This window comes from Panthera leo, chromosome B3 (genome assembly GCF_018350215.1).
Source record: "Panthera leo isolate Ple1 chromosome B3, P.leo_Ple1_pat1.1, whole genome shotgun sequence".
NCBI classification, from domain to species: Eukaryota; Metazoa; Chordata; class Mammalia; order Carnivora; family Felidae; genus Panthera; species Panthera leo.
Window position 1 is genome coordinate 100305088 of NC_056684.1, and position 25106 is coordinate 100330193.

At 36.6% G+C, this 25106-nt stretch overlaps 1 protein-coding gene across 9 annotated transcripts in view; it reads right to left on the minus strand.

Moving 5' to 3' along the window:
• Positions 1 to 25106, minus strand: part of DDHD1 (DDHD domain containing 1) — a 106489-nt gene that overhangs the window by 49126 nt on the left and 32257 nt on the right. For 5 of the 9 annotated variants that reach the window (XM_042943267.1, XM_042943265.1, XM_042943264.1 and 2 more), the window contains one exon: positions 5981 to 6154. In XM_042943267.1, coding sequence (XP_042799201.1) covers positions 5981 to 6154 — 174 coding nt within the window. Of the gene's footprint in view, positions 1 to 5323; positions 5345 to 5980; positions 6155 to 25106 lie in introns of all 9 variants that reach the window. The other 4 variants (XM_042943266.1, XM_042943263.1, XM_042943259.1 and 1 more) reach the window with 1 other exon arrangement.

The following is a 25106-nucleotide window of genomic DNA, read 5'->3' on the forward strand; positions in this document are numbered from 1 at the left end:
AGGAGTAGATGTACCAGTTGCAGGAAACATTTTTAAACAAAAAATTCATTAAGAAAATGCTAACCATCAATAGATCAAATTGACATAAATTTGAGACTTTAATAGTCAAACAAAATCTAGATTTTATATTTCCACTAGTAAAACTAACATGAACCAAATCCATATTTACTAGAAGAAAATTAAAAGAATAAAAAAAGTCATTAGTACAAAGTATGCTGTGACATTCTGTAAGCATGAAATAGCCAACATAAAGCCAGACATAGACTTGATATTTGGCAAATCAGCAGATAACCTTGAAGTCAACATTTTCCCTGTCAACTATTGCTAGTTACATACCAATACATTTTCCCACATTTTAAATAAGCAATTATTTAAAAATTTACTTGAAATACATATGGACCATTTGACTACATTTCAAAATTATGCAAACACTTTCAGAAAACTAGTCAAAATATAAAAAAGACAGGCTCTTCTTTCTAAAGGAACAATACAATTTAGGGATTAAAAAAAGACAAACATCCCAATATAACAAAAATAGAGAAGCACATTTATTTGAAATACTTTCACAAAATTAAATAGATATGGTTCTTTACCTTCCTCTCAAATTAAATTCTTATTTTCACTTGAAAGTCACTTGCTGTATCTGTCACAACATCCCATAGTATAGTTAGAAAGCTCAATTTTTTTCAACCCAAAGCACAGAATTAGGGGTACTATCATTAGTACAGTAGAGACAAAAACTAATTACTATCAATCCAAACGGGGATCACCACTAAATGAAATTCAAGTGCTAAAAAGCATTATTTAATTTTTCCCCGTAAAATAAAGTTTTAGTTAAGAATTCTTATGTTAGCAAAAATATGCATAAACTCAAAATGTTCACTTATTAAATGCTAACATTTAATTAAATGTATACTAAAGCCCACACAGCAATGAAAAAAATTTAAAGTACTTTAAAGCATTTCTAATAAGTTTTCTTACTAATCCACCTCTTAAAGAGATTTTCTTCATTATATAATTCTGAAAGCAACAGTATCAACAAAGGTGGTTGCTGATGACATACTAATCCTCAGAATAGAACAACTCAATGACTTTTCCCCTTCTAAAAGCTGTTAACCTATATAATCCCAATTTAAGGGGAAGCCAGTCTGCACATCTCAAACTTGCCAGCTATAATGAGAAAACTCATAGAAACCTTCTTGGACCTCAGAGAAACTAATTAGACAAACTTAAAAAACATAATAACTAAAAGCTAGAAGGTGGGAATCCTCTTAGTTGCCAGAGAGAGGAAAAGGAAAGCTGATTACAAAGGGTTAGCACTCCTCCAAGTCCTCTCTCCTTTTTGACTTTTGCAATTCTACATTCACAGTTTGCAATTCTATATTTACTATATTCTTATCCAGTAACAGTGATAGGAATACACACTTTACATGCCAAATTGTTAAATGTTTTAAGTCCAGATCCACCAATACTTGTGATGTCAGAGCACCCCAAATCAGTTTGAATAGTAACTTAGCTACGACTTTATATTGAGAGGGTGGCTCTTGTAGACAGCATATAGTCAGGTTTTGCATTTCTAATCTAGCAATCTCTGCTTTTTAATTCAAGCATTAGTTCACTTATGTTTACTGCGATTACTGACATAAGTGAATTTAAGTCTACTATTTCCCATTTGTTTTCTTTGTTCCATCTGTATTTTGTTTCTTGTTTCTCCTTTCTTGATTTCTTTTGAATTAAATATTTTTTTTTACTATTTTAATTACGCTACTGGAATTTTTAAAAAACTTTTTATCGTGGAATAATTTTATACTTACAGAAGAGGTGCAAAAATAGAACACAGAATTACCATATATTGGCTTCTCCTAAAGTTAGGCTAACTATAGTACAATTATCAAAACTAAGAAATTAATATTGGCACAACACTAGCAACTAAGATATAGACTTCATTCAGATTTCTCCAGTTTTTCTAATGTTCTTTTCTGTTCTAGGATCCAATCTAGGGTACCATGTTGCACTTCACTGTCGTGTTCCCTTAGTCTCCTCTAAACTGACAAATTCTTCAATCTTTCATAACTTTGATACTTAAAAAAATCATTATTGAGGTATAATTGACAAAAGCATAAGATATTTAAAGTGTACATCATGGCAAGTTGATATACTTACACATTGTGAAGTGATACCCCTCATCTAGTTAATAGGACCCCCTAAACACTTTTGAAGAGCTCTGATCAGTTTGTTTTGTAGAATGTCCTTTAATTTGAGTTTATCAATGTTTTCTCATGACTGGATTGAGGTTATACACTTTTTGGCCAGAGTGAAGTACAGGACTACCCATTTACTTCAACCTTTTTAAAACTGATTATTGCTTGCATAGATAAATTATAAAGTTAGTGAAATACCAATCTAGCAGAATGTTTAAGAATTTTCAAAATTACTTATTTGCAGGCCTGATTTTATTTGTATAATCCATCCCCAGTGAAACTCTAGGCTACTAGGAGGTAGGGTGGGAAGAGAATTTGTATTTTAATTTTCAAAGAAAACAAAATTTAGATTAAAGTATCTAAGTCACAAAAAGTGATTATATTTTTATAGGTTATCTTTATTTGTATGCTAAAAAAGTTATGCTAAACTTTCACCAATCTATTTAATTCAATCCTTACTTTGAGATTAGTAGGAAAATTAACAAGGAGAAAATATTAAAAAATCCAAGTTATTTGTAGCATCAGCTACCCTAACCAAAACACAGATAAGGTGAGAAAAAAAAGGAATTGCTGTTTTATTTTAACATTCTTCAAGGCAAAGGCTCTGTTTCTTAGAATTTTCACAGAGGAAGGGGAAAAAAGGAAAAAATTCCACAGAGCACTTAAGAGTTCCTAAATATACCATTTAAAAATGTTTTTATTATTAAATGGGACTTTTCCAGAAAGCCATATTTGAAAAAACTCCACAGCACTGTGATTTCCAACTCTCTTTATTCTAAATCTTTTTGCAGAATATCTAATTCTGTATTCACGGTTTACTGTGTTATCTTTTACTTACACTTTGGAACTATTCTCATCTTTGGCTGTCTTCCCCAAAACTTCTTGAGGGTCAAAACCCTGTCTATTTCTTTCACAAAAGTGCCTAGCACAGTACTAACTGAACATAGAAATATTAAAAACCTCCTGAAAATATGAAGAGTCAAGGCTTTATCTTATGTACATGAGAAAATTTAGGTAGAAAAGATATTTTTACCCTAATTAATTAATGAAATAGGATATTTCAGAACCTTGGAGGTAAGAAGCAAAGTAAAAGATTAGAATATGTTTTTCCTTTGTAGATATGGCAAACTTGATTTATTTTTCCAATAATCGTGGCTTTTTGGACAGCAAATATTCTTTCCTTAAGACCAGTGATAATTTTTAAATGTACTACAAAATTTCCCATAATCTTCAAAGTCAAACATCACATCTTAATTCATAAATGTATGTTTTACATAAAACTGAACTAAAATGGCTATAAATTTATGAAAACAGTACATATACTAAATTGAACTTAAAATCTTCGTTAATAACAAAACATGCTGAAGCTTTACCTATATGCCATAGCGTATTTTAAAAAACCAATTTTTCTTCTAATGAACCTTAAAGAATCATCATTTTGAAAGATCACAACACAAAAATGTTTAACAGTTTAAAAATTTTGTTATTACTAATTGGAATTTTACTACTCAATGTATATCTTTAAAGCTAGCAAAAAATATTGTTATAATATCCTAGATTGATACTCTAGAATCAACATACACGAAGACATACTAAAAATCTAATCATACAAATATACCATGTTCTTTATCAGACTTATTTAAATGATTGGCTCATAAAATTAGGGCACTTTGAAGGAAACTGAAGTATCCTGCTACACTTAACATTTTGGTAGGGAGTAGAAGTAAAAAGGACACACAGAATTCTAATTTTTATTGTAATAAAAACAAGATTCCAGGGGGGCCTGGGTGTCTCAGTTAGGTTAATCATCCCTCTCTTGATTTCGGCTCAGGTCATGAACTCATTGTTCCTTAGATCAAGCCCTGTCTTGGGCTCCTCACTGAGACCACGGAACCTGCTTGGGATTCTCTCTTTCCCTCGCTCTCAGCCCCTCCCCCCATTCGCACATGCTCTCTCTCTCTCTCAAAACAAACACCCCAAGATTCCAAATAGATGGGTTCTAGAGATGAAAAAGAGCTGATAACTAACTTCCACAAGATGGGTTAGCAAGAGGAAAAAAATGTTTTGAATATAGTACAAAAAAGGGGAATAATCTACTTATATTTTTATTTTTTTTATACTCATCCTTTTTCTCCTCTGAGCTCTTGGGTTTTTGTCCCTATACTAATAGTAAGGAATTTGGGTGGCTAAACTAAGTTTGTTAAGGTGAATTGCCATTTTTGAGGCAGGACTGAAGGAGAATTCACAGAAAGAAAAAAATCTAGAATTCGATCTTCTCCAATAGGAATTGTATTTTGGTAGTGGTGATGAGAAAGTACAAAATACTTCACTCACTAATATAAGATCATGGATATATAAAAATTGTTACTTGTGTTATAACCAGAGAAAGTATTGTTTTGACAGCACTCTGTGGGAATGCAGACAGAGCTCTGCTCTGTAGACACTGAGCTGCTCTTTACATATTGATATGTAAGAACCTTGAGCTTGAATTTTACAGTAAAATCAGGACAAATCTGACTCTACAGATTAGGAAAATGAGATACTTAAAATTCCAAGAGTATGGCATCTGGCACATAATAGATAACTACTGTTATATATACTTGTTAGATTTAATTGCAAATTTATTCAGAAGCCACATCTTTCCTCAGTTATGTGGACTTTTAATCAACTATACAAAACCGGTATGTTAATTTGGCATAAATTCAACTAGACAGTTTCCTTGCTTGTGACAAGTGGTGTGTGTGTGTGTGTTCAGAGACAAAGAGTAGGAGAAAGAAAAAACTTGGGATGTTTGTTACTAATAAGAAAAAAAAAATAAGCCGATTTAAAGCTTATTGTTTTGCCATTAATTATGTCACGTAAACAATTATTTCCAACCACATTAATTTTTTCCAAGCTGCATTCTGTGAATTACTTGATCGATACTGAGTTTTCCCACTTTAGAGACGTTTTACAAGGGGAAGGGGAAAAAAAAAATCACTTAATTCATTAATTCACTAGATTCAATGGGGCTTGCCAAGAAACCTCCAAAATAAAGGCTGGCATAGATGGAGAAACACTTTTTAGAAAAAAATAGTTAGAGAAATCTACAAATTCTAATCTACCTGTATTATTATACTCACCTGAATAGCTGATCCCACTGCCTGCAGTAAATGGAACAATAGAAGTATTTTTAACTTTACCACATATTTTAAATTTTACTCAAGATCAGATACATAATGAAACATGTCAATCTTGGCTATTATATACATATTTTAAGCTACTGCAAACATATCCAAACGCTGAATAAGGGAATATAAGGAGTAGACTGTTTCAAATTAAAAGTTGATGTGGTTATCAATATGGAGACAGCCCAAAGATGCTTACAGAAAGGAAATTAAAATTGTTTTTTTTTTTTAATTTCAAGAAAAGAACAAACATTAAAATATCAACAAAACTGCTCTTTTGATAGAGGGACATTTTTTGTAGATTCAACTTTCATTAATAATTAAAACTACAGAAATGACTAATTCACAGAACATATTATAACAATTTGTACAATTATAGTTGTCATATTAGTGTCATGCCAGTGAACATACATATTGAGCAAAATAAAAATTGAGATGGTTCAGAAATTCATAGCAGCTTTAACTTCTAAAATAATCAAATATTTAAAATTACCAGAAATTTTATAAATTCTAATACTCATGAATTACCACGTCAAACTTAAGAACTACTCTAAACTTCATCAAGAACTTACTTAGTTTACAAAACATATTAAATGTATTAATTGGTCTTACCATCTTTTCCATCTATGGATTTTGACACTTCAATATCAAAATTTTCCTGCATCTGCTGACCTCTAAAACAGCTGAGATGTTCTTGCTCAATTAAATTACTTTCTTCTTCTTCTAGAGGCTGCCAAGTGCCATCAATAAACCACTGTCCACGCATTACTGGTATTTTATCAGCCTCTGAAAAGAGAAATCACAGAAAGAGACATAGTAACTATAATTTTATATTTTCTTACTACCGTGGCAAAAACTGACTTTCTTGACCTAGAAGAATCATTTAAAGTTTTAAATTTTAGATTTCAAGCCACAGTATATATATATTTTTACAGTATATAATTTTATTTAATTGGGTATTATGCACAAAAATTATTTGGGCATTAGAAAGGTAGATGAGCAGTTATCTTTGTAACTGTGGCCCTGAGTAATCCAAATGAGTAGGCAAAGGGGTTAAGACAAGTTCATGTAAGACTCTGGTGACAGTTCTAATGTCTTAGAAAACACTGATGTATACTCCCAGAAGCAGTTCAGAAACAGTGTGTGGGGTAGTAGTGTATTGTACTTTTTAGGGCTTCCTTGAAGGTTATGGACTTCCAGTTAGCATAGAGGAACAGCTGAAACATTTAATTACAGTAAATTCCTCACCCATTTTAGAAAAAAACTGAGTAGAAAATTTCCTTGAACTCCACATTTTTTTGATTAAATACTGTTCCTAAAAGTCTAAAACTTTTAGTAGCTATTTATTCATTTTTTAAGAATAAACCATAATTGTCAGCTATGCTATCTTGAATCCTCTAAAATTTGTAAAAAATAAAGCAAAAATAAAATGGAAATGAAAAACCTTAAAAATAAAAAGCAAAATAAAATGAACTTAATTATGTAGAGATATGGTTTAATCATACATAGAAAAATTATTTCAAGTGGATTTAAACCACAGTAATTTTTATATAAATATTGGGATATACCCTATGGACAAAAAGAACTGCAAATATATCTTAAGCTTTTTGTAATAACTGCACTGTTATAATTGTTAATAATTGTAATAATACTGGTATTGTTGATTTGAAACTCTAGGTTAAAATGAATATATTAATTTTATTAAATATCATTAGGAAACAAGAAAAAAGATACAAATACAAATATCAAAGAAATAAAAATTGTAATTTTAAATTTCACGTAGGGGGTGGGGCACCTGGGTGGCTTAGTCAACTCTTGGTTTCAGCTCAGGTCACGATCTCACAGTTCGTGGGTTCAAGCCCCGCTGGGCTCCACACTGACAGTGCAGAGCCTGCCTGGCATTCTTTCTCTTTCCCTCTCTGCTCCTACTCCGCATTCTCATTCTCTCTCTCTCTCTCCTCCCCGCCTCAAAATAAATAAACTTAAAAAAAAGTTTTTGATTTCAGTTAGAAATATCAGCATGAACTAAAATGATGTATTTCTCTTTTAAAAATGCCTGTGGCACCTGCGTGACTCAGTTGGTTAAGCAATCAACTCTTGATTTTGGTTCAGGTCATGATCTTGCGGCTGGTGGGCTCAAGCCCTATTCAGGCTCCATACTGACAAGGTGGAGCCTGCTTAGGATTCTCTCTCTCCTCTCTCTCTGCCCTCCCCCCGCCCCACACACACACATGCACACAAGTGTGTGCACTCTCTTTCAGAATAAACTTAAAAAAAACAAACATTCTAAGCTTTGTCCACTGAAAAGGCCTAGAAACACACCAACAGTTGAGCATTCCTGAAACAACGACCATGATCAATGAATACCATTTCCCACCAAAAAAAAAAGATCCTTCAAGAAATGGCTAATTCTGGGTGTGAGACAGAAAATTTACCAGATGATCATGAAATATCTTATTGTATCAGACTTGTACTGCGATGTATTAAAAATGTAATATGGGTTTCTACTTCTTACATTATCCTATATTCTGCTATAGCAATTCTGTATGTAGGTGTTTACTGTGTTATTTGGTGCACAGATACTCAAAAATATTATAACTTCATTGTGATTACAGCTTTTAAAACTATAAAGTATATTCTGTTGTGTTTAATGACTTTTAATCTGGATCCTACTTTGTGGAGATTGAAACCCTTGCTTTCTTATTTTTTTCTATTTGCCTGTGACAGTTTTGCACATCCCTTCATTTTTAACTTTCTGAATCACTAGGTTTTAGATATGTCTCTTATAGACAGCACAGAATGGGTTTTGCTTTAGGAAGCCATTTGAAAATCTTTTTCTTCTAATAGATGAGTTAAGCCCATTTATATTTATTGATATGACTGATACATTTGACTTGTGTGTTCTTTTATAATTAACATTTTATTATTCATACTTATTTTTTTTCCCTATAGTTATTATTGTTTTATTTTTATTTTATTTTATTTATTTTATTTGTTTAAATTATTTTTAATATATGAAATTTATTGTCAAATTGGTTTCCATACAACACCCAGTGCTCATCCCAAAAGGTGCCCTCCTCAATACCCATCACCCACCCTCCCCTCCCTCCCACCCCCCCATCAACTCTCAGTTTGTTCTCAGTTTTTAAGAGTCTCTTATGCTTTGGCTCTCTCCCACTCTAACCTCTTTTTCTTTTTTTTCCCTTTCTCTCCCCCATGGGTTTCTGTTAAGTTTCTCAGGATCCACATAAGAATGAAAACATATGGTATCTGTCTTTCTCTGTATGGCTTATTTCACTTAGCATCACACTCTCCAGTTCCATCCACGTTGCTACAAAGGGCCATATTTCATTCTTTCCCATTGTCACGTAGTACTCCATTGTGTATATAAACCACAATTTCTTTATCCATTCATCAGTTGATGGACATTTAGGCTCTTTCCATAATTTGGCTATTGTTGAGAGTGCTGCTATAAACATTGGGGTACAAGTGCCCCTATGCATCAGTACTCCTGTATCCCTTGGGTAAATTCCTAGCAGTGCTACTGCTGGGTCATAGGGTAGGTCTATTTTTAATTTTTTGAGGAACCTCCACACTGTTTTCCAGAGCGGCTGCATCAGTTTGCATTCCCACCAACAGTGCAAGAGGGTACCTGTTTCTCCACATCCTCTCCAGCATCTATAGTCTCCTGATTTGTTCATTCTGGCCACTCTGACTAGCGTGAGGTGATATCTGAGTGTGGTTTTGATTTGTATTTCCCTGATGAGGAGTGACGTTGAGCATCTTTTCATGTGCCTGTTGGCCATCCGCATGTCTTCTTTAGAGAAGTGTCTATTCATGTTTTCTGCCCATTTCTTCACTGGGTTATTTGTTTTTCAGGTGTGGAGTTTGGTGAGCTCTTTATAGATTTTGGATACTACCCCTTTGTCTGATATGTCATTTGCAAATATCTTTTCCCATTCCGTTGGTTGCCTTTTAGTTTTGTTGATTGTTTCCTTTGCTGTGCAGAAGCTTTTTATCTTCCTGATGTCCCAATAGTTCATTTTTGCTTTTAATTCCCTTGCCTTTGGGGATGTGTCAAGTAAGAAATTGCTACGGCTGAGGTCAGAGAGGTCTTTTCCTGCTTTGGCCTCTAGGGTTTTGATGGTTTCCTGTCTCACATTCAGGTCCTTTATCCATTTTGAGTTTATTTTTGTTAATGGTGTGAGAAGGTGGTCTAGTTTCAACCTTCTGCATGTTGCTGTCCAGTTCTCCCAGCACCATTTGTTAAAGAGAATGTCTTTTTTCCATTGGATATTCTTTCCTGCTTTGTCAAAGATTAGTTGGCCATACATTTGTGGGTCTAGTTCTGAGGTTTCTATTCTATTCCATTGGTCTATGTGTCTGTTTTTGTGCCAATACCATGCTGTCTTGATGATTACAGCTTTGTAGTAGAGGCTAAAGTCTGGGATTGTGATGCCTTCTGCTTTGGTCTTCTTCTTCAAAATTACTTTGGCTATTCGGGGCCTTTTGTGGTTCCATATAAATTTTAGGATTGCTTGTTCTAGTTTCGAGAAGAATGCTGGTGCAATTTTGATTGGGATTTCATTGAATGTGTAGATAGCTTTGGGTAGTTTTGACATTTTGACAATATTTATTCTTCCAACCCATAAGCATGGAATGTTTTTCCATTTCTATATGTCTTCTTCAATTTCCTTCATAAGCTTTCTATAGTTTTCAGCATACAGATCTTTTACATTTTTGGTTAGATTTATCCCTAGGTATTTTATGCTTCTTGGTGCAATTGTGAATGGGATCAATTTATTTGTCTTTCTGTTGCTTATTAGTGCATAAGAATGCAACTGATTTCTGTACATTGATATTGTATCCTGCAACTTTGCTGAATTCATGTATCAGTTCTAGCAGACTTTTGGTGGAGTCTATCGGATTTTGCATGTGTAATATCATGTTATCTGCAAAAAGTGAAAGCTTAACTTCATCTTTGCCAATTTTGATGCCTTTGATTTCCTTTTGTTGCCTGATTGCGGATGCTAGAATTTCCAACACTATGTTAAACAACAGCGGTGAGAGTGGACATCCCTGTCGTGTTCCTGATCTCAGGGAAAAAGCTCTCAGTTTTTCCCCATTGAGGATGATGTTAGCTGTGGGCTTTTCATAAATGGCTTTTATGATGTTTAAGTATGTTCCCTCTATCCTTTCTCGAGCGTTTTTATTAAGAAAGGATGCTGAATTTTGTCAAATGCTTTTTCTGCATCGATTGACAGGATCATATGGTTCTTATCTTTTCTTTTGTTAATGTGATGTATCACGTTGATTGATTTGCGAATGTTGAACCAGCCCTGCAGCCCAGGAATGAATCCCACTTGATCATGGTGAATAATTCTTTTTATATTCTGTTGAATTCGATTTGTTAGTATTTTATTGAGAATTTTTGCATCCATATTCATCAGGGATATTGGCCTGTAGTTCTCTTTTTTTTACTGGGTCTCTGTCTGGTTTAGGAATCAAAGTAATACTGGCTTCAAAGAATGAGTCTGGAAGTTTTCTTTCCCTTTCTATTTTTTGGAATAGCTTGAGAAGGATAGGTATTATCTCTGCTTTAAACGTCTGGTAAAACTCCCCTGGGAAGCCATCTGGTCCAGGACTCTAATTTGTTGGGAGATTTTTGATAACTGATTCAATTTCTTCGCTGGTTATGGGTCTGTTCAAGCTTTCTATTTCCTCCTGATTGAGTTTTGGAAGAGTGTGGGTGTTTAGGAATTTGTCCATTTCTTCCAGGTTGTCCAATTTGTTGGCATATAATTTTTCATAGTATTCCCTGATAATTGCTGTATTTCTGAGGGATTGGTTGTAATAATTCCATTTTCATTCATGATTTTATCTATTTGGGTCATCTCCCTTTTCTTTTTGAGAAGCCTGGCTAGAGGTTTATCAATTTTGTTTAATTTTTCAAAAAACCAACTCTTGGTTTTGTTGATCTGCTCTACAGTTTTTTTAGATTCTATATTTATTTCTGCTCTGATCTTTATTATTTCTCTTCTTCTGCTGGGTTTAGGCTGTCTTTGCTATTCTGCTTCTATTTCTTTCTGGTGTGCTGTTAGATTTTGTATTTGGGATTTTTTTTGTTTCTTGAGATAGGCCTGGATTGCAATGGATTTTCCTCTCAGGACTGCCTTCGTTGCATCCCAAAGCATTTGGATTGTTGTATTTTCATTTTCATTTGTTTCCATATATTGTTTAATTTCTTCTCTAATTGCCTGGTGGACCCATTCATTCTTTAGTAGGATGTTCTTTAACCTCCATGCTTTTGGAGGTTTTCCAGACTTTTTCCTGTGGTTGATTTCAAGCTTCATAGCATTGTGGCCTGAAAGTATGCATGGTATGATCTCAATTCTTGTATACTAATGAAGGGCTGTTTTGTGACCCAGTATGTGATCTATCTTGGAGAATGTTGCATGTATATTTGAGAAGAAAGTATATTCTGTTGCTTTGGGATGCAGAGTTCTAAATATATCTGTCAAGTCCATCTGATCCAATGCATCATTCAGGGCCCTTGTTTCTTTATTGACCGTGTGTCCAGATGATCTACCCATTGCTTTAAGTGGAGTATTGAAGTCCCCTGCAATTACCACATTCTTATCAATAAGGTGGCTTATGCTTGTGAGTAATTGTTTTATATATTTGGGGGCTCCTGTATTTGGCGCATAGACATTTATAATTGTTAGCTCTTCCTGATGGATAAACCCTGTAATTATTATATAATGCCCTTCTTCATCTCTTGTTACAGCCTTTAATTTAAAGTCAAGTTTGTCTGATATAAGTATGGCTACTCCAGCTTTCTTTTGACTTCCAGTAGCATGATAGATAGTTCTCCATCCCCTCACTTTCAACCTGAAGGTGTCCTCAGGTCTAAAGTGAGTCTCTTGTAGACAGCAAATAGATGGGTCTTGTTTTTTTATCCATTCTGATACCCTATGTCTTTCGGTTGGAGCATTTAGTCCATTTACATTCAGTGTTATTATAGAAAGATATTGGTTTAGAGTCATTGTGATGTCTGTATGTTTCATGCTTGTAGTGACTTCTCTGGTACTTTGTCTCACAGGATCCCCCTTAGGATCTCTTGTAGGGCTGGCTTAGTGGTGATGAATTCCTTCAGTTTTTGTTTGGGAAGACCTTTATCTCTCCTTCTATTCTAAATGACAGACTTGCTGGATAAAGGATTCTTGGCTGCATATTTTTTTCTGTTCATCACATTGAAGATCTCCTGCCATTCCTTTCTGGCCTGCCAAGTTTCAGTAGAGAGATCCGTCACGAGTCTTATCGGTCTCCCTTTATATGTTAAGAGCACGTTTATCCCTCGCTGCTTTCAGAATTTTATCTCTTTCCTTGTATTTTGCCAGTTTCACTATGATATGTCGTGCAGAAGATCGATTCAAGTTACGTCTGAAGGGAGTTCTCTGTGCCTCTCAGGTTTCAGTGCCTTTTTCCTTCCCCAGGTCAGGGAAGTTCTCAGCTATTATTTCTTCAAGTACACCTTCAGCACCTTTCCTTCTCTCTTCCTCCTCTGGAATACCAATTATGCATAGATTATTTCTCTTTAGTGCATCACTTAGTTCTCTAATTTTCCCCTCATACTCCAGGATTTTTTTTATCTCTCTTTTTCTCAGCTTCTTTTTCCATAATTTTATCTTCTAGTTCACCTATTCTATCCTCTGCCTCTTCAATCCGAGCTGTGGTCACCTCCATTTTATTTTGCAGCTCATTAATAGCATTTTTTAGCTCCTCCTGGCTGTTCGTTAGTCCCTTGATCTCTGTAGCAATAGATTCTCTGCTGTCCTCTATACTGTTTTCAAGCCCAGTGATTAATTTTATGACTATTATTCTAAATTCACTTTCTGTTATATTGTTTAAATTATTTTTGATCAGTTCGTTAGCTGTTGTTATTTCTGCACGTTTTTCTGAGGGGAATTCTTCCATTTCATCATTTTGGATAGTCCCCAGAGTGGTGTGGGACTGTGGGGCACTCCCCCTGTGCTGTCTTGAATAACTTGCGTTAGTGGGTGGGGCCGCAGTCAGACCTGATGTCTGCCCCCAGCCCACCTCTGCGGCCACAGTCAGGCTGGTGTGTGCCTTCTCTTCCCCTCTCCCAGGGGCAGGATTCACTGTGGGGTGGCGTGGCCCATCTGGGCTACTTGCACACTGCCAGGCTTGTGGTGCTGGGGATCTGGTGTATTAGCTGGGGAGGATCGGCAAGGTGCTCAGGGGCGGGAGGGGCAGGCTCAGCTCGCTTTTTCTTTGGTGATCCGCTTCAGAGGGGCCCTGCGGCACCGGGAGGGAGTCAGACCCGCCGGAGGGATGGATCCGCAGAAGCACAGCGTTGGGTGTTTGTGCGGTGCAAGTAAGTTCCCCGGCAGGAACTGGTTCCCTTTGGAATTTTGGCTGGGGGATGGGCGAGGGAGATGGTGCTGGAGAGCGGCTTTGTTCCCCGCCAAGCTGAGCTCTGTCCTCTGGGGCTCAGCAACTCTCCCTCCCGTTGTCCTCCAGCCTTCCCGTTCTCCGAGCAGAGCTGTTAATTTATAACCTTCCAGATGTTAAGCCCCGCTCGCTGTCAGAACACACTCCGTCCAGCCCCTCGGCTTTTGCAAGCCAGACTCGGGGCTCTCCTTGGCCAGCAGGCCGCCCCTCTGCCCCAGCTCCCTCCCGCCAGTCCGTGTAGCGCACACCGCCTCTCCGCCCTTCCTACCCTCTTCCATGGGCCTCTCGTCTATGCTTCGCTCCGGAGAATCCGTTCTGCTAGTCTTCTGGTGGTTTTCTGGGTTATTTAGGCAGGTGTGGGTGGAATCTAAGTGATCAGCAGGACGCGGTGAGCCCAGCATCCTCCTACGCTGCCATCTTCCTCTGGGCTGTTTTTTTTTTTTTTTTTTTTTTTTTTTAAGGTTTCTTTCAGTATTTAGGAAGATTTACACTTTTTGTTCTAATTGTTACCTTCATACACTGCATGTGTGTTTATGTGTATGTGTGTATTTTAGGGAATCTTAAATCTGTTTTCTTATTTAACCTTTACCATCTGGTTTGTCCATTTTAAGTGATATCTTAGAATCGCCACTTAATATTTATACAATAGGGAATGATCTTACTCTATCTTCCCTTTCTCTCTTCACTCATTTTTAGTTTTATTCTTTCTACTTTGTCAGAATATATAACACTCACACCCATGTCCCCACCACTGTTTTAGTTCTGGATCTACAATTAAATATATTAAATTCTAAGAACTTCCTAACCTTTTTCATGTTCAAAACTGTTTATCACTCTGATACTTGAAGGACAGGATAACTAGCTTGAACTTTGTTTCCTGGAGTTTTCAAAACTCAAGGAATTCTTTCATGTTCAAAACTGTTTATCTGTCACTATCATGTTTGTAAATTCTTTCATGTTCAAAACTGTTTATCTGTCACTCTGATACTTGAAGGACAGGATTACTAGCTTGAACTTTGTTTCCTTGAGTTTAATGTTTTTGTATTTTTGAGAGAGAGAGAGAGAGAGAGAGAGATAAAGAGAGAGAGAGAGACCCCGAGCAGGGTAGGGGCAGAGAGAAAGGGAGACAGAGAATCTGAAACAGGCAGGCTCTGAGCTATGAGCACAGAGACTGACACAGGGCTTGAACTCCAGAAGAGCAAGATCATGACCTGAGCCGAGGTCAGAGGCTTCACTGACTGAGCCACCCAGGCGCCCCTCCTTGAGTTTTTAAAAATGGGATCCTACCGGTAGTTTTCCTTGGTATATTGTTCTTGAGAAGTCTGATGTGAGCCTAATTTATTATTATTATTATTAGTAAAGTCATCTCCTGCTCACTCTTTACCCCGGGGGGGGGGGGGAATTCTTTGAAGTCTAATATTTTCCCTAGTCTTTAAAATCTAAAATCTAATAAAATCTAATCTGACTCAGAGTTCATTGTTCTGAATCAATCTGTCCAAGGTGGGCCCTTTTAGTGTGTAGATTTCAGTTTTTCTCTTACTTCTGAAAAGTTGCTTTGAATTATGGCTTAATCGTTAGTTGTGTTCCATTGATTTCTCTTCTGCAGGGACTCTAATTATAAATATGTTGGGTCTCCCTTTGTCTACATTGCATTTCATACACTTTCTTTCTCAAGCTTTTTACTTCTTTCTGCATCTCATTTTCATTATTTTTCTTGTTTTCTTTCCTTTTATCAATGCCTCTTCCATCAATACCCCTGTTAGTATGTCCTCAAGTTTGTTTATTTTTTATTTGCTTGGGGTATTTTAATAGTTTCCCAAAACTTCCAGGGAAGATAGTGAAGTAAGAGGATCCTAAGCTCACCTCATCTCATGCATACAGAGAGATAACATCCACATCAGTGTAAGTAACCCAGAAAACAACCTGAAGACTGGCAGAGCAGACTCTACAGCTAATTGTAGGGAAGAGTCCACATCAAAGATGTGGTTGGCAACCAAAATAACTGGGAGACTGTCTGTAGGAGGAAGTGACGCCACAGGCACAAAAACAGAAAGGAGAAGATGCCTCATTAGGCATCTGAGGTATGGGAGACCTGTACTGGGAAGAAGAAAACCCTCGTAACATATGGCTTTGAAAACCACAGGGTCTTAGCATTCGAGTTCTTACAATCAGTGAGGCTTAAAAACTGGAATTCTAAAAATCAGTGGGCTTTGCTCCGGGAGAGCATGAGAGAAACTGAGTCCCTGCCCTAAAAGAGAGAGTATAAGAAAGAACCCAACTTAGATCTAGACTAGAAGCAGCAGTTTGAAAAACACCTGGGGAAGATTCATTTACGAATCTCAGAATGTATGCTGGAATGGCAGGGATTTTTAGGAGACTTCTCTAAGAACAAAAAAGCTAGAGAGCGCAATTTCCTCCCCCCTCCCCACAGCCTAGATACAGGAAACACTGGGGGAACCACTAGAAACACTCCCCAACTAGCCTGTTAACAGAGTGCTCTCCTGTGGACTTGCCCTCCCTTCCCCCGCTCCAACAGGCCCTAAGCAGAAGTCAAAGCAGTGCCACAAGTGTGGCAGTGTGCAAATGTGCAAGCAGCCCCAGCAGGGGCAGCACCACTCCAAAGTAACTCCTGCCCCACACAGAGTGGAAGACAACCACCTTCTCAGAGGACAACACAGAGATAGCACCCTGCAGTTTAGTGATACTGCATCTCTGACAAACACCTCGTCTGACTCAAGGTAGCCCCGGACTGGCCCATTAACAACATAGGGACTGAACCCTATCTGCAATAGGCAAAGAGAGCCATTTCAGAAGACTGGACTGAAGGCACATGTGGGTCAACCACAACAGTAGGGCACACGCAACATACTCAGGAGACACCCCTGGAGTGAACAGGGGACACTGCAGGGCATTATAGGACTTGTCTTCATAAGGTCACTATTTTCAAAAGCAGGAGACATAGCTGGCTTACCTAACACACAAAAACAGAGTTAGTCAAAATGAGGAGACAAAAGACTATGTTCCAAATAAAAGAACAGGACAAAAAACAGTAAAAGAGCTAAATGAAGTAGAGATAAGTAATATGCCTGCTAGAGAATTTAAGGTGATCGTCATAAAGATACTCACTGGACTTCTGAAAAGGGTGGAGGACTCCAGTGAGAACCTCAACAAAGAGAAAAACATAAAAAAGAACTAGTGAAAGATGAACTCAATTAACTGAAATCCAGAATACACTGGAGAGAATAAACAATACACTAAAGGAAGCAGATGGATCAGTGACTTGGAGGACAGGGTAATGAAAAACAATCAAGACACATAGTAATTAAATGGCAAAAAGTAGTGATAGAGAATTTTATAAGCAGTAAGAGAAAACAGTAACATACAAGGGAAATCCTATAAGGCTATCAGCTGATTTTTTTTGGCAAAAACATTGCAGGCCAGAAGGGAATGGCACAATATATTCAAAGTATGGAAAGAAAAAACCCTACAGCTAAGAATACTCTATCCAGCAAGGGTAACATTCAGAAGAGAAGGAGAGATAAAGAATGTTCCAGACAAACAAGAGTTAAAGGAATTCATCACCACTAAACCAGCCTTATAAGAAATGTTAAAGGGGACTCTTTGGAAAGGAAAGACCATAAGTAAGAGTAAGAATAGTAGGAAGCATAAAAGCAGTAAAATTAAATATATCTATAAAAATCAGTCAAGGGTTTCACAAAATAAAAGGATGCAAAGTATGACACCATATACCTAAAACATGGGAGGGGGTGAAGAGTAAAAATGTAGTGCTTTTAGAATGGGTACAAATTTTAGGGGCAATCTACTTAATATAGATTGCTATATGCATAAGATGTTATACATAAATCTAATGGTAACTACCAATCAAAAACCAGTCATAGACAAAATATGAAGAAAAAGAATCTAGGTATATTACTAAAGAAAGCCAGCAAATTGTGAGAGAAAAGAACAAGAAAGGAACAGAGAACTATAAAAACAACCATGAAACCAGTAACAAAATGGCAATTCAGGGGCGCCTGGGTGGCTGGCTCAGTCGATTGAACATTCGACTTCGGCTCAGGTTATGATCTCAAGGTTCATGAATTTAAGCCCCACATCGGGCTCTGTGCTGTCAGCTGGGAGACCGGAGCCTGCTTCAGATTCTGTGTCACTTTCTCTCTGCCCCTTCCCTGCTCCTGTTCTCTCTCAAAAACAAACATTAAAAATATTAAAACAAAATGGCAATATGTATATACCAACAACAATTACTTTGAATGTAAATGTACTAAATGCTCCAATAAGACACTGGGTGATGGAATGGATAAAAAAGCAATACTCATCTATATGCTGCCTACAAGAACCTCTTTTCAGACCTAAAGACACATGCAGACTGAAAGTGAACTGATAGAAATGCATTTATCATGCAAATACAAGTGAAAAAAAAAAAAACTGGGTAGCAATACTTACAATCAGACAAAATAGACTTTAAAACAAAGACTGACAAGAGTCAAAGAAGGACACCAAATAATCATAAAAGGAACAATCCAACAATGTGTAACAACTGTAAATATTTATGTACTCAGCATGGGAGGACCCAAATAGATAAAGCAGCTAATAACAAACATAATGGAAGTAACTGATAGTAATACAATAATAGTGGGAGATTTTAACACCCCACTTACATCAATGGATAGATCATCCAAACAGAAAAGCAACAAGGAAATAGTGGCTTTGGATGACACATTGGATCAGGTGGATCTAACAAGTTATATGCATAACATTCTATGAAAAAAACAGCAGAATACACATTCTTTTCCAGTGCATGCGGAACATTCTCCAGAATAGATCACATGTTAGGAGACAAAACAAGTTTCAAAAAATTCAGAAAGACTGAAATCATACATCTTTTCTGACTACAACATCAAAAAAACTAGAAATCACAAGAAGAGATCTGGAAAGAACACAAATACATACATGCAGGTTAAATAACATGATACTAAGACAATGGATGGGTCAACCAAGAAACCAAAGAGAAAATCAAAAAAACACATGGAGGGAAATGATAATGAAAACACAATGGTCCCAAACCTCTGGGATGCAGCAAAAGCTGTACTAAGAGGGAAGTTCATAGCAATACAAATCTACCTCAAGAAGAAAAATCTCAAACAAGCAACTTAACCTTTCATCTAAAGGAGCTAGAAAAAGGACAACAAACAAAACCCAAAACCAGTAGAAGGAAGGAAGGAAATAATAAGAATTAAAGCAGAAATAAAATAGAAACTAAAACAAAACAAAAAAAAACCCAAAACAAAAAACACAAATAAACCCCCCCCCAAAACAAAAACAACAAAAACAGATCAATGAAACCAGGAGCTGGTTGTTTAAAAGGGAAATAAAATTGATAAACTTTTAGCCAGACTTAACTTAAAAAAAAAAAAGACTCAAACAAAATCAGAAATGAAAGAGAAATAACAACCAAAACCATAGAAATACAAAAGATTATAAGAGAATATTATGAAAAATATGCCAACAAATTGGGCAACCAATCTGGCTTAGTTTCTTTCTTTTTTTTTTTTTTTTAAATATATGAAATTTATTGTCAAATTGGTTTCCATACAACACCCAGTGCTCATCCCAAAAGGTGCCCTCCTCAATACCCATCACCCACCCTCCCCTCCCTCCCACCCCCCCATCAACTCTCAGTTTGTTCTCAGTTTTTAAGAGTCTCTTATGCTTTGGCTCTCTCCCACTCTAACCTCTTTTTCTTTTTTTTCCCTTTCCCTCCCCCATGGGTTTCTGTTAAGTTTCTCAGGATCCACATAAGAATGAAAACATATGGTATCTGTCTTTCTCTGTATGGCTTATTTCACTTAGCATCACACTCTCCAGTTCCATCCACGTTGCTACAAAGGGCCATATTTCATTCTTTCCCATTGTCACGTAGTACTCCATTGTGTATATAAACCACAATTTCTTTATCCATTCATCAGTTGATGGACATTTAGGCTCTTTCCATAATTTGGCTATTGTTGAGAGTGCTGCTATAAACATTGGGGTACAAGTGCCCCTATGCATCAGTACTCCTGTATCCCTTGGGTAAATTCCTAGCAGTGCTACTGCTGGGTCATAGGGTAGGTCTATTTTTAATTTTTTGAGGAACCTCCACACTGTTTTCCAGAGCGGCTGCATCAGTTTGCATTCCCACCAACAGTGCAAGAGGGTTCCCGTTTCTCCACATCCTCTCCAGCATCTATAGTCTCCTGATTTGTTCATTCTGGCCACTCTGACTAGCGTGAGGTGATATCTGAGTGTGGTTTTGATTTGTATTTCCCTGATGAGGAGTGACGTTGAGCATCTTTTCATGTGCCTGTTGGCCATCTGCATGTCTTCTTTAGAGAAGTGTCTATTCATGTTTTCTGCCCATTTCTTCACTGGGTTATTTGTTTTTCAGGTGTGGAGTTTGGTGAGCTCTTTATAGATTTTGGATACTACCCCTTTGTCTGATATGTCATTTGCAAATATCTTTTCCCATTCCGTTGGTTGCCTTTTAGTTTTGTTGATTGTTTCCTTTGCTGTGCAGAAGCTTTTTATCTTCCTGATGTCCCAATAGTTCATTTTTGCTTTTAATTCCCTTGCCTTTGGGGATGTGTCAAGTAAGAAATTGCTACGGCTGAGGTCAGAGAGGTCTTTTCCTGCTTTGGCCTCTAGGGTTTTGATGGTTTCCTGTCTCACATTCAGGTCCTTTATCCATTTTGAGTTTATTTTTGTGAGTGGTGTGAGAAGGTGGTCTAGTTTCAACCTTCTGCATGTTGCTGTCCAGTTCTCCCAGCACCATTTGTTAAAGAGAATGTCTTTTTTCCATTGGATATTCTTTCCTGCTTTGTCAAAGATTAGTTGGCCATACATTTGTGGGTCTAGTTCTGAGGTTTCTATTCTATTCCATTGGTCTATGTTTCTGTTTTTGTTCTGGCTTAGTTTCTAGAAGCATAAACCCTCCCAAAACAGAATCAGGAACAGACTGATTACTAAGCAGTGAAATTGAATCAGTATTCAAAAAAACTCCCAATAAACAAAAGTCCAGGACCAGATAGCTTCACAGGTGAATTCTAACAAACACTTAAAGAAGAATTAATATATGTTTTTCTCAAATCATTCCAAAAAATAGAAGAGGAAGGAAAGCTTCCAAATTTATTGTGAGGCCAGATTACCCTGATACCAAAACCAGATAAAATGTCTTTTGTAAAGACACTACAAAAAAGAACTACAGGCCAATATCTGTGATGAACATGGATGCAAAAATATTCAACAAAAAATCAGTAAACTATATTAAAAATATATTAAAAAATCATTCACCACGATCAAGTGTATTTACTCCCAAGATGCAAGATCGGTTCAATATTTATGAATCAGTCAATATGATACATCACATCAATAAGAGAAAAGATAAAAACCATACGATTATTTCAATAGATGCAGAAAAAGAACTTGACAAAGCACAAGATCCATTCATGATAAAAACCCTCAACAAACTAGGTTTAGGGAAACATATGTCAACATAATAAAGGCTATCTACGAAAAATCCACAGCTAACATCATACTTGACGGTGGAAACTGAGGGCTTTACCCCTAAGATCAGGAACAAGACAAGAATGTCCCCTTTCCCCACTGTCATTCAATGTAGCACTGGAAGTCCTAGCCACAGCAGATAAGAAAAAGAAGTAAAAGGCATCCAAACTGGTGATGAAGAAGCAAAACATTCATTATTTGCATGTGACTTAACACTACATATACATAACCCTAAGGACTCCACAAAAAAACTATCAGAACTGATAAATGAATTTAGTAAGGTGACAGGATACAAAATCCACATATAGAAATCCAATGCATTTCTATACACTAATAATGAAGTGGCAGAAAGAGAAAGTAATAAAACAATCTCATTTACAATTGCTCCAAAAATAATAAAAACCTAGGAATAAACTTAACCATGGAGGTGAAAGACCTGTACTCTGAAAACTATAAAACACTGATGAAAGAAATTAAATATGACACAAATAAATGAAAAGAGATTCCATGGTCATGGAATGGGAGGACAAATATTGTTAAAATATCCCTACGACCTAAAGCAATCTACAGATTTAATGATATCTCTATCAAAATACCAACAGCATTTTTTACAGAACTAGAACAAATCATCCTCAAATTTTTATGAAACCACAATAACTGAATAGCCAAAGCAATGTTGGAAAGGAAGAACAAAACTGGTGTTAACACAATCCCAGATTTCAAGATATAATAAAAGCTGTAGTAATCAAAACAGTACGATACTGGCAAAAAATTACCACATACATAGGTGAATAGAACAGAATAGAAAGACCAGAAATAAACCCATGATTATATTGTCAATTAATCTATGGCAAAAGAGGCAAGAATATGCAATGGGAGAAAGTCTCTTCAACAAATGGTGTTGGAAAAACTGGACAGCTACACGCAAAAGAATAAAAGTGGACCACTCTTTTACACTATACACAAAAATAAAACTCAGAATGGATTAAAGATCTAAATATGAGACCCGAAACCGTAAAAATCCTAGCAGAGAGCACAGGTAGTAATTTCTCCGACATTGGTTTTTCTATGTACATCTCCTAAGGCAAGGGAAAGGAAAGTAAAAACAAACTATTGGGACTATACCAAAATAAAAGGCTTCCGCACAGCAAAGGAAACAATCAACAAAACAAAAGACAACCTACCGAATGGGAGAAGATATTTGCAAATGGTATATCTGATAAGGGGTTAGTATCCAAAATCTATAAAGAACTTACAACTCAACACCAAAAAACCAAATAATCTAATTAAAAAATGAGCAGAGGACATGAACAGACATTTCTCCTAAGACATACAGATGACCAACAGACATATGAAAAGATGCTTGACATCACTAACCAGTAGGGAAATGCAATCAAAACCACCTGCCAGAATGGCTAAAATAAAAGATGCAAGAAACAACAAATGCTGGCGAAGATGCAGAGGAAAATGAACCCCCATGTACTGTTGGTGGGAATGAAAACTGGTATAACTCCTGTGGAGAACAGGATGGAGGTTCCTCAAAAAATTGAAAATAGAATTACCATATGATCCCATAATTCCACTACTGGGGACTTAGCCAAAGAATAAGAAAACACAACCTTGAAAAGATACATGCAGCCCTGTATTTATTGTAGCATTTTTTTTTTTTTTTACAATAGGCAAGTTATGGAAGCAATCCAAATGCACTGGTGATAGATAAATGGATAAAGACATCACACACACACACTGGAATATTAGCCATAAAAAGGAATGAAATCTTGCCATTTGCAACAATATGGATAGATATGTGAGCATAACGCTAAGTGAAATAAGAGAAAAACAAATACCATATGATTTCACTCACATGTGGAATGTTAAGAAACAAAACAATGGAACACAGGAAAAAAGAGACAAACCGAAAAACAAGACTCTTCAATACAGAGAACAAACGGATGGATACCAAAGGGGAAGTGGGTGGGGGTATGGGTGAAAGAGGTGAATAGGATTAAGGGTATACTTACTGTGATGAGCTCTGAGTATTGTACAGAACTGTTGAATCATTATACACCAGAAACTAATATAACATTACAGGGTACATTAAGGGTGGTGGTGGGTGAGTGGGTATCGAACCTGTGTGCTCGTTTCTCTTTAATCTCTGTAGTACCCTTATTTTCTCCTTACATCCTCCTTTCCTCTCACTGTGATGGCTCCAAGGGGCACCATCCTTTATCTCTCCCAGAGCAATGTTTCTCTGATGCTGCTTGTGGCCTCTCTCTTTCACACACCTTCGCTATAGCTACTGCTATGAATTCCTAAGTCCCAGGCCTGTGTTTGTATCTCCTCAGCTGTGTGGGGGATGTTTTCTTTCTGAAGGTCATTTTGCTTGCACTTCATTATAAACCTCTGATTCTTTTCTTCTCTCTTCACTATCTCTTAAGCCTCTCCTTGCCCTACTCTCCAGACTCAGAGGTTTGTAGCAGTGACAGAACTATTGTAACTTGTTGTTTCTTTCCATACAAGTAATTTAAAATTCGTGGTATTATCTATGTTATACTAATGCTGAAGGTGTGTGTTATACATGGGCTATGCGTATGTGTGTGTGTGTATGTGTGTGTGTTCCTTTTCAATCTTATGGCTTTTGGGGAGGATGTGTGGATTTACATATGGACAGCTGTCATGATCTTCCAGACCCAAAAGCTCATCTCATTTAATCCTTATAGTAATCTTAAAAGATAACTGTAATTACCCCAGTTTTACAAATGAGTAAGCGGACTCTTAGTGAAACTAAAAACTTGCCCAAAGGCACATAGCTAAATATGAGAACCAAGATTCCCACCAGACTTTGACTCCAAAATTCATCTAAGCTCTTTCTACTATACAACACAACCTTCTCAAATAAGAAAAATCCCTTTTCAGCCCTCTCCCCAAGAATTACAGGCTATTTAGTTGTGTTGGTAATTTGAAAATAAGTAATTTGGGAGATTTTATATTGACAGCCTATTATGAGACCTACAAACCAGAGCCAACCATGCCTCCCCATAAAAATAACAGAAGTAAAAAAGCAGAGTGAAAAACAGTAAAACAAGTTTATAGCAAACATCTGCCATCCTAACTCTTTTCCTCTCTGTGGCCTAATAAATCTAAACCTGTATTCTATTGATAGACGTTTTGGGGGTTTTACCCAAGCTCTAAAAACTACCAGTATGCTATCAAATACTGTATCATCTTTCTGATTCAGGCCTCTGTCTTGAACTTCAGACCCAAATATTCAAGTGCCAACTAAACATCTCCTAGCAGACGGATCAACATAAAGTGATGGAACACACTAGGTTCCTCATGGAAAACAAAGGGAACACAAACTTGTTCCTCAACATGTATTCCCTATTATAGCAAATGGTGTGCTGACAGTTTTCAGCTGGTCAGCCAAGCCAGAACTCTGGGAGTCATCCAAGATGACTCTTCCTCAAGTGCTTTTTATAAATGGACATTAATCACCATTTATTGTATCTCCTAAATCACCCTCAAATTCATCCCATATTCATCGGGCCCACAGTCTAAGTCCATACTCTTATCATTTCTACTCATTTTAGGAACTTCCTATCTAAATGTAGTATCCCTAGCTTCAACTCTCATCACCACTACCAAAAGACTGCTCACAAGCACGTGTATAGGTTATACACACACACATACATTCACAAAT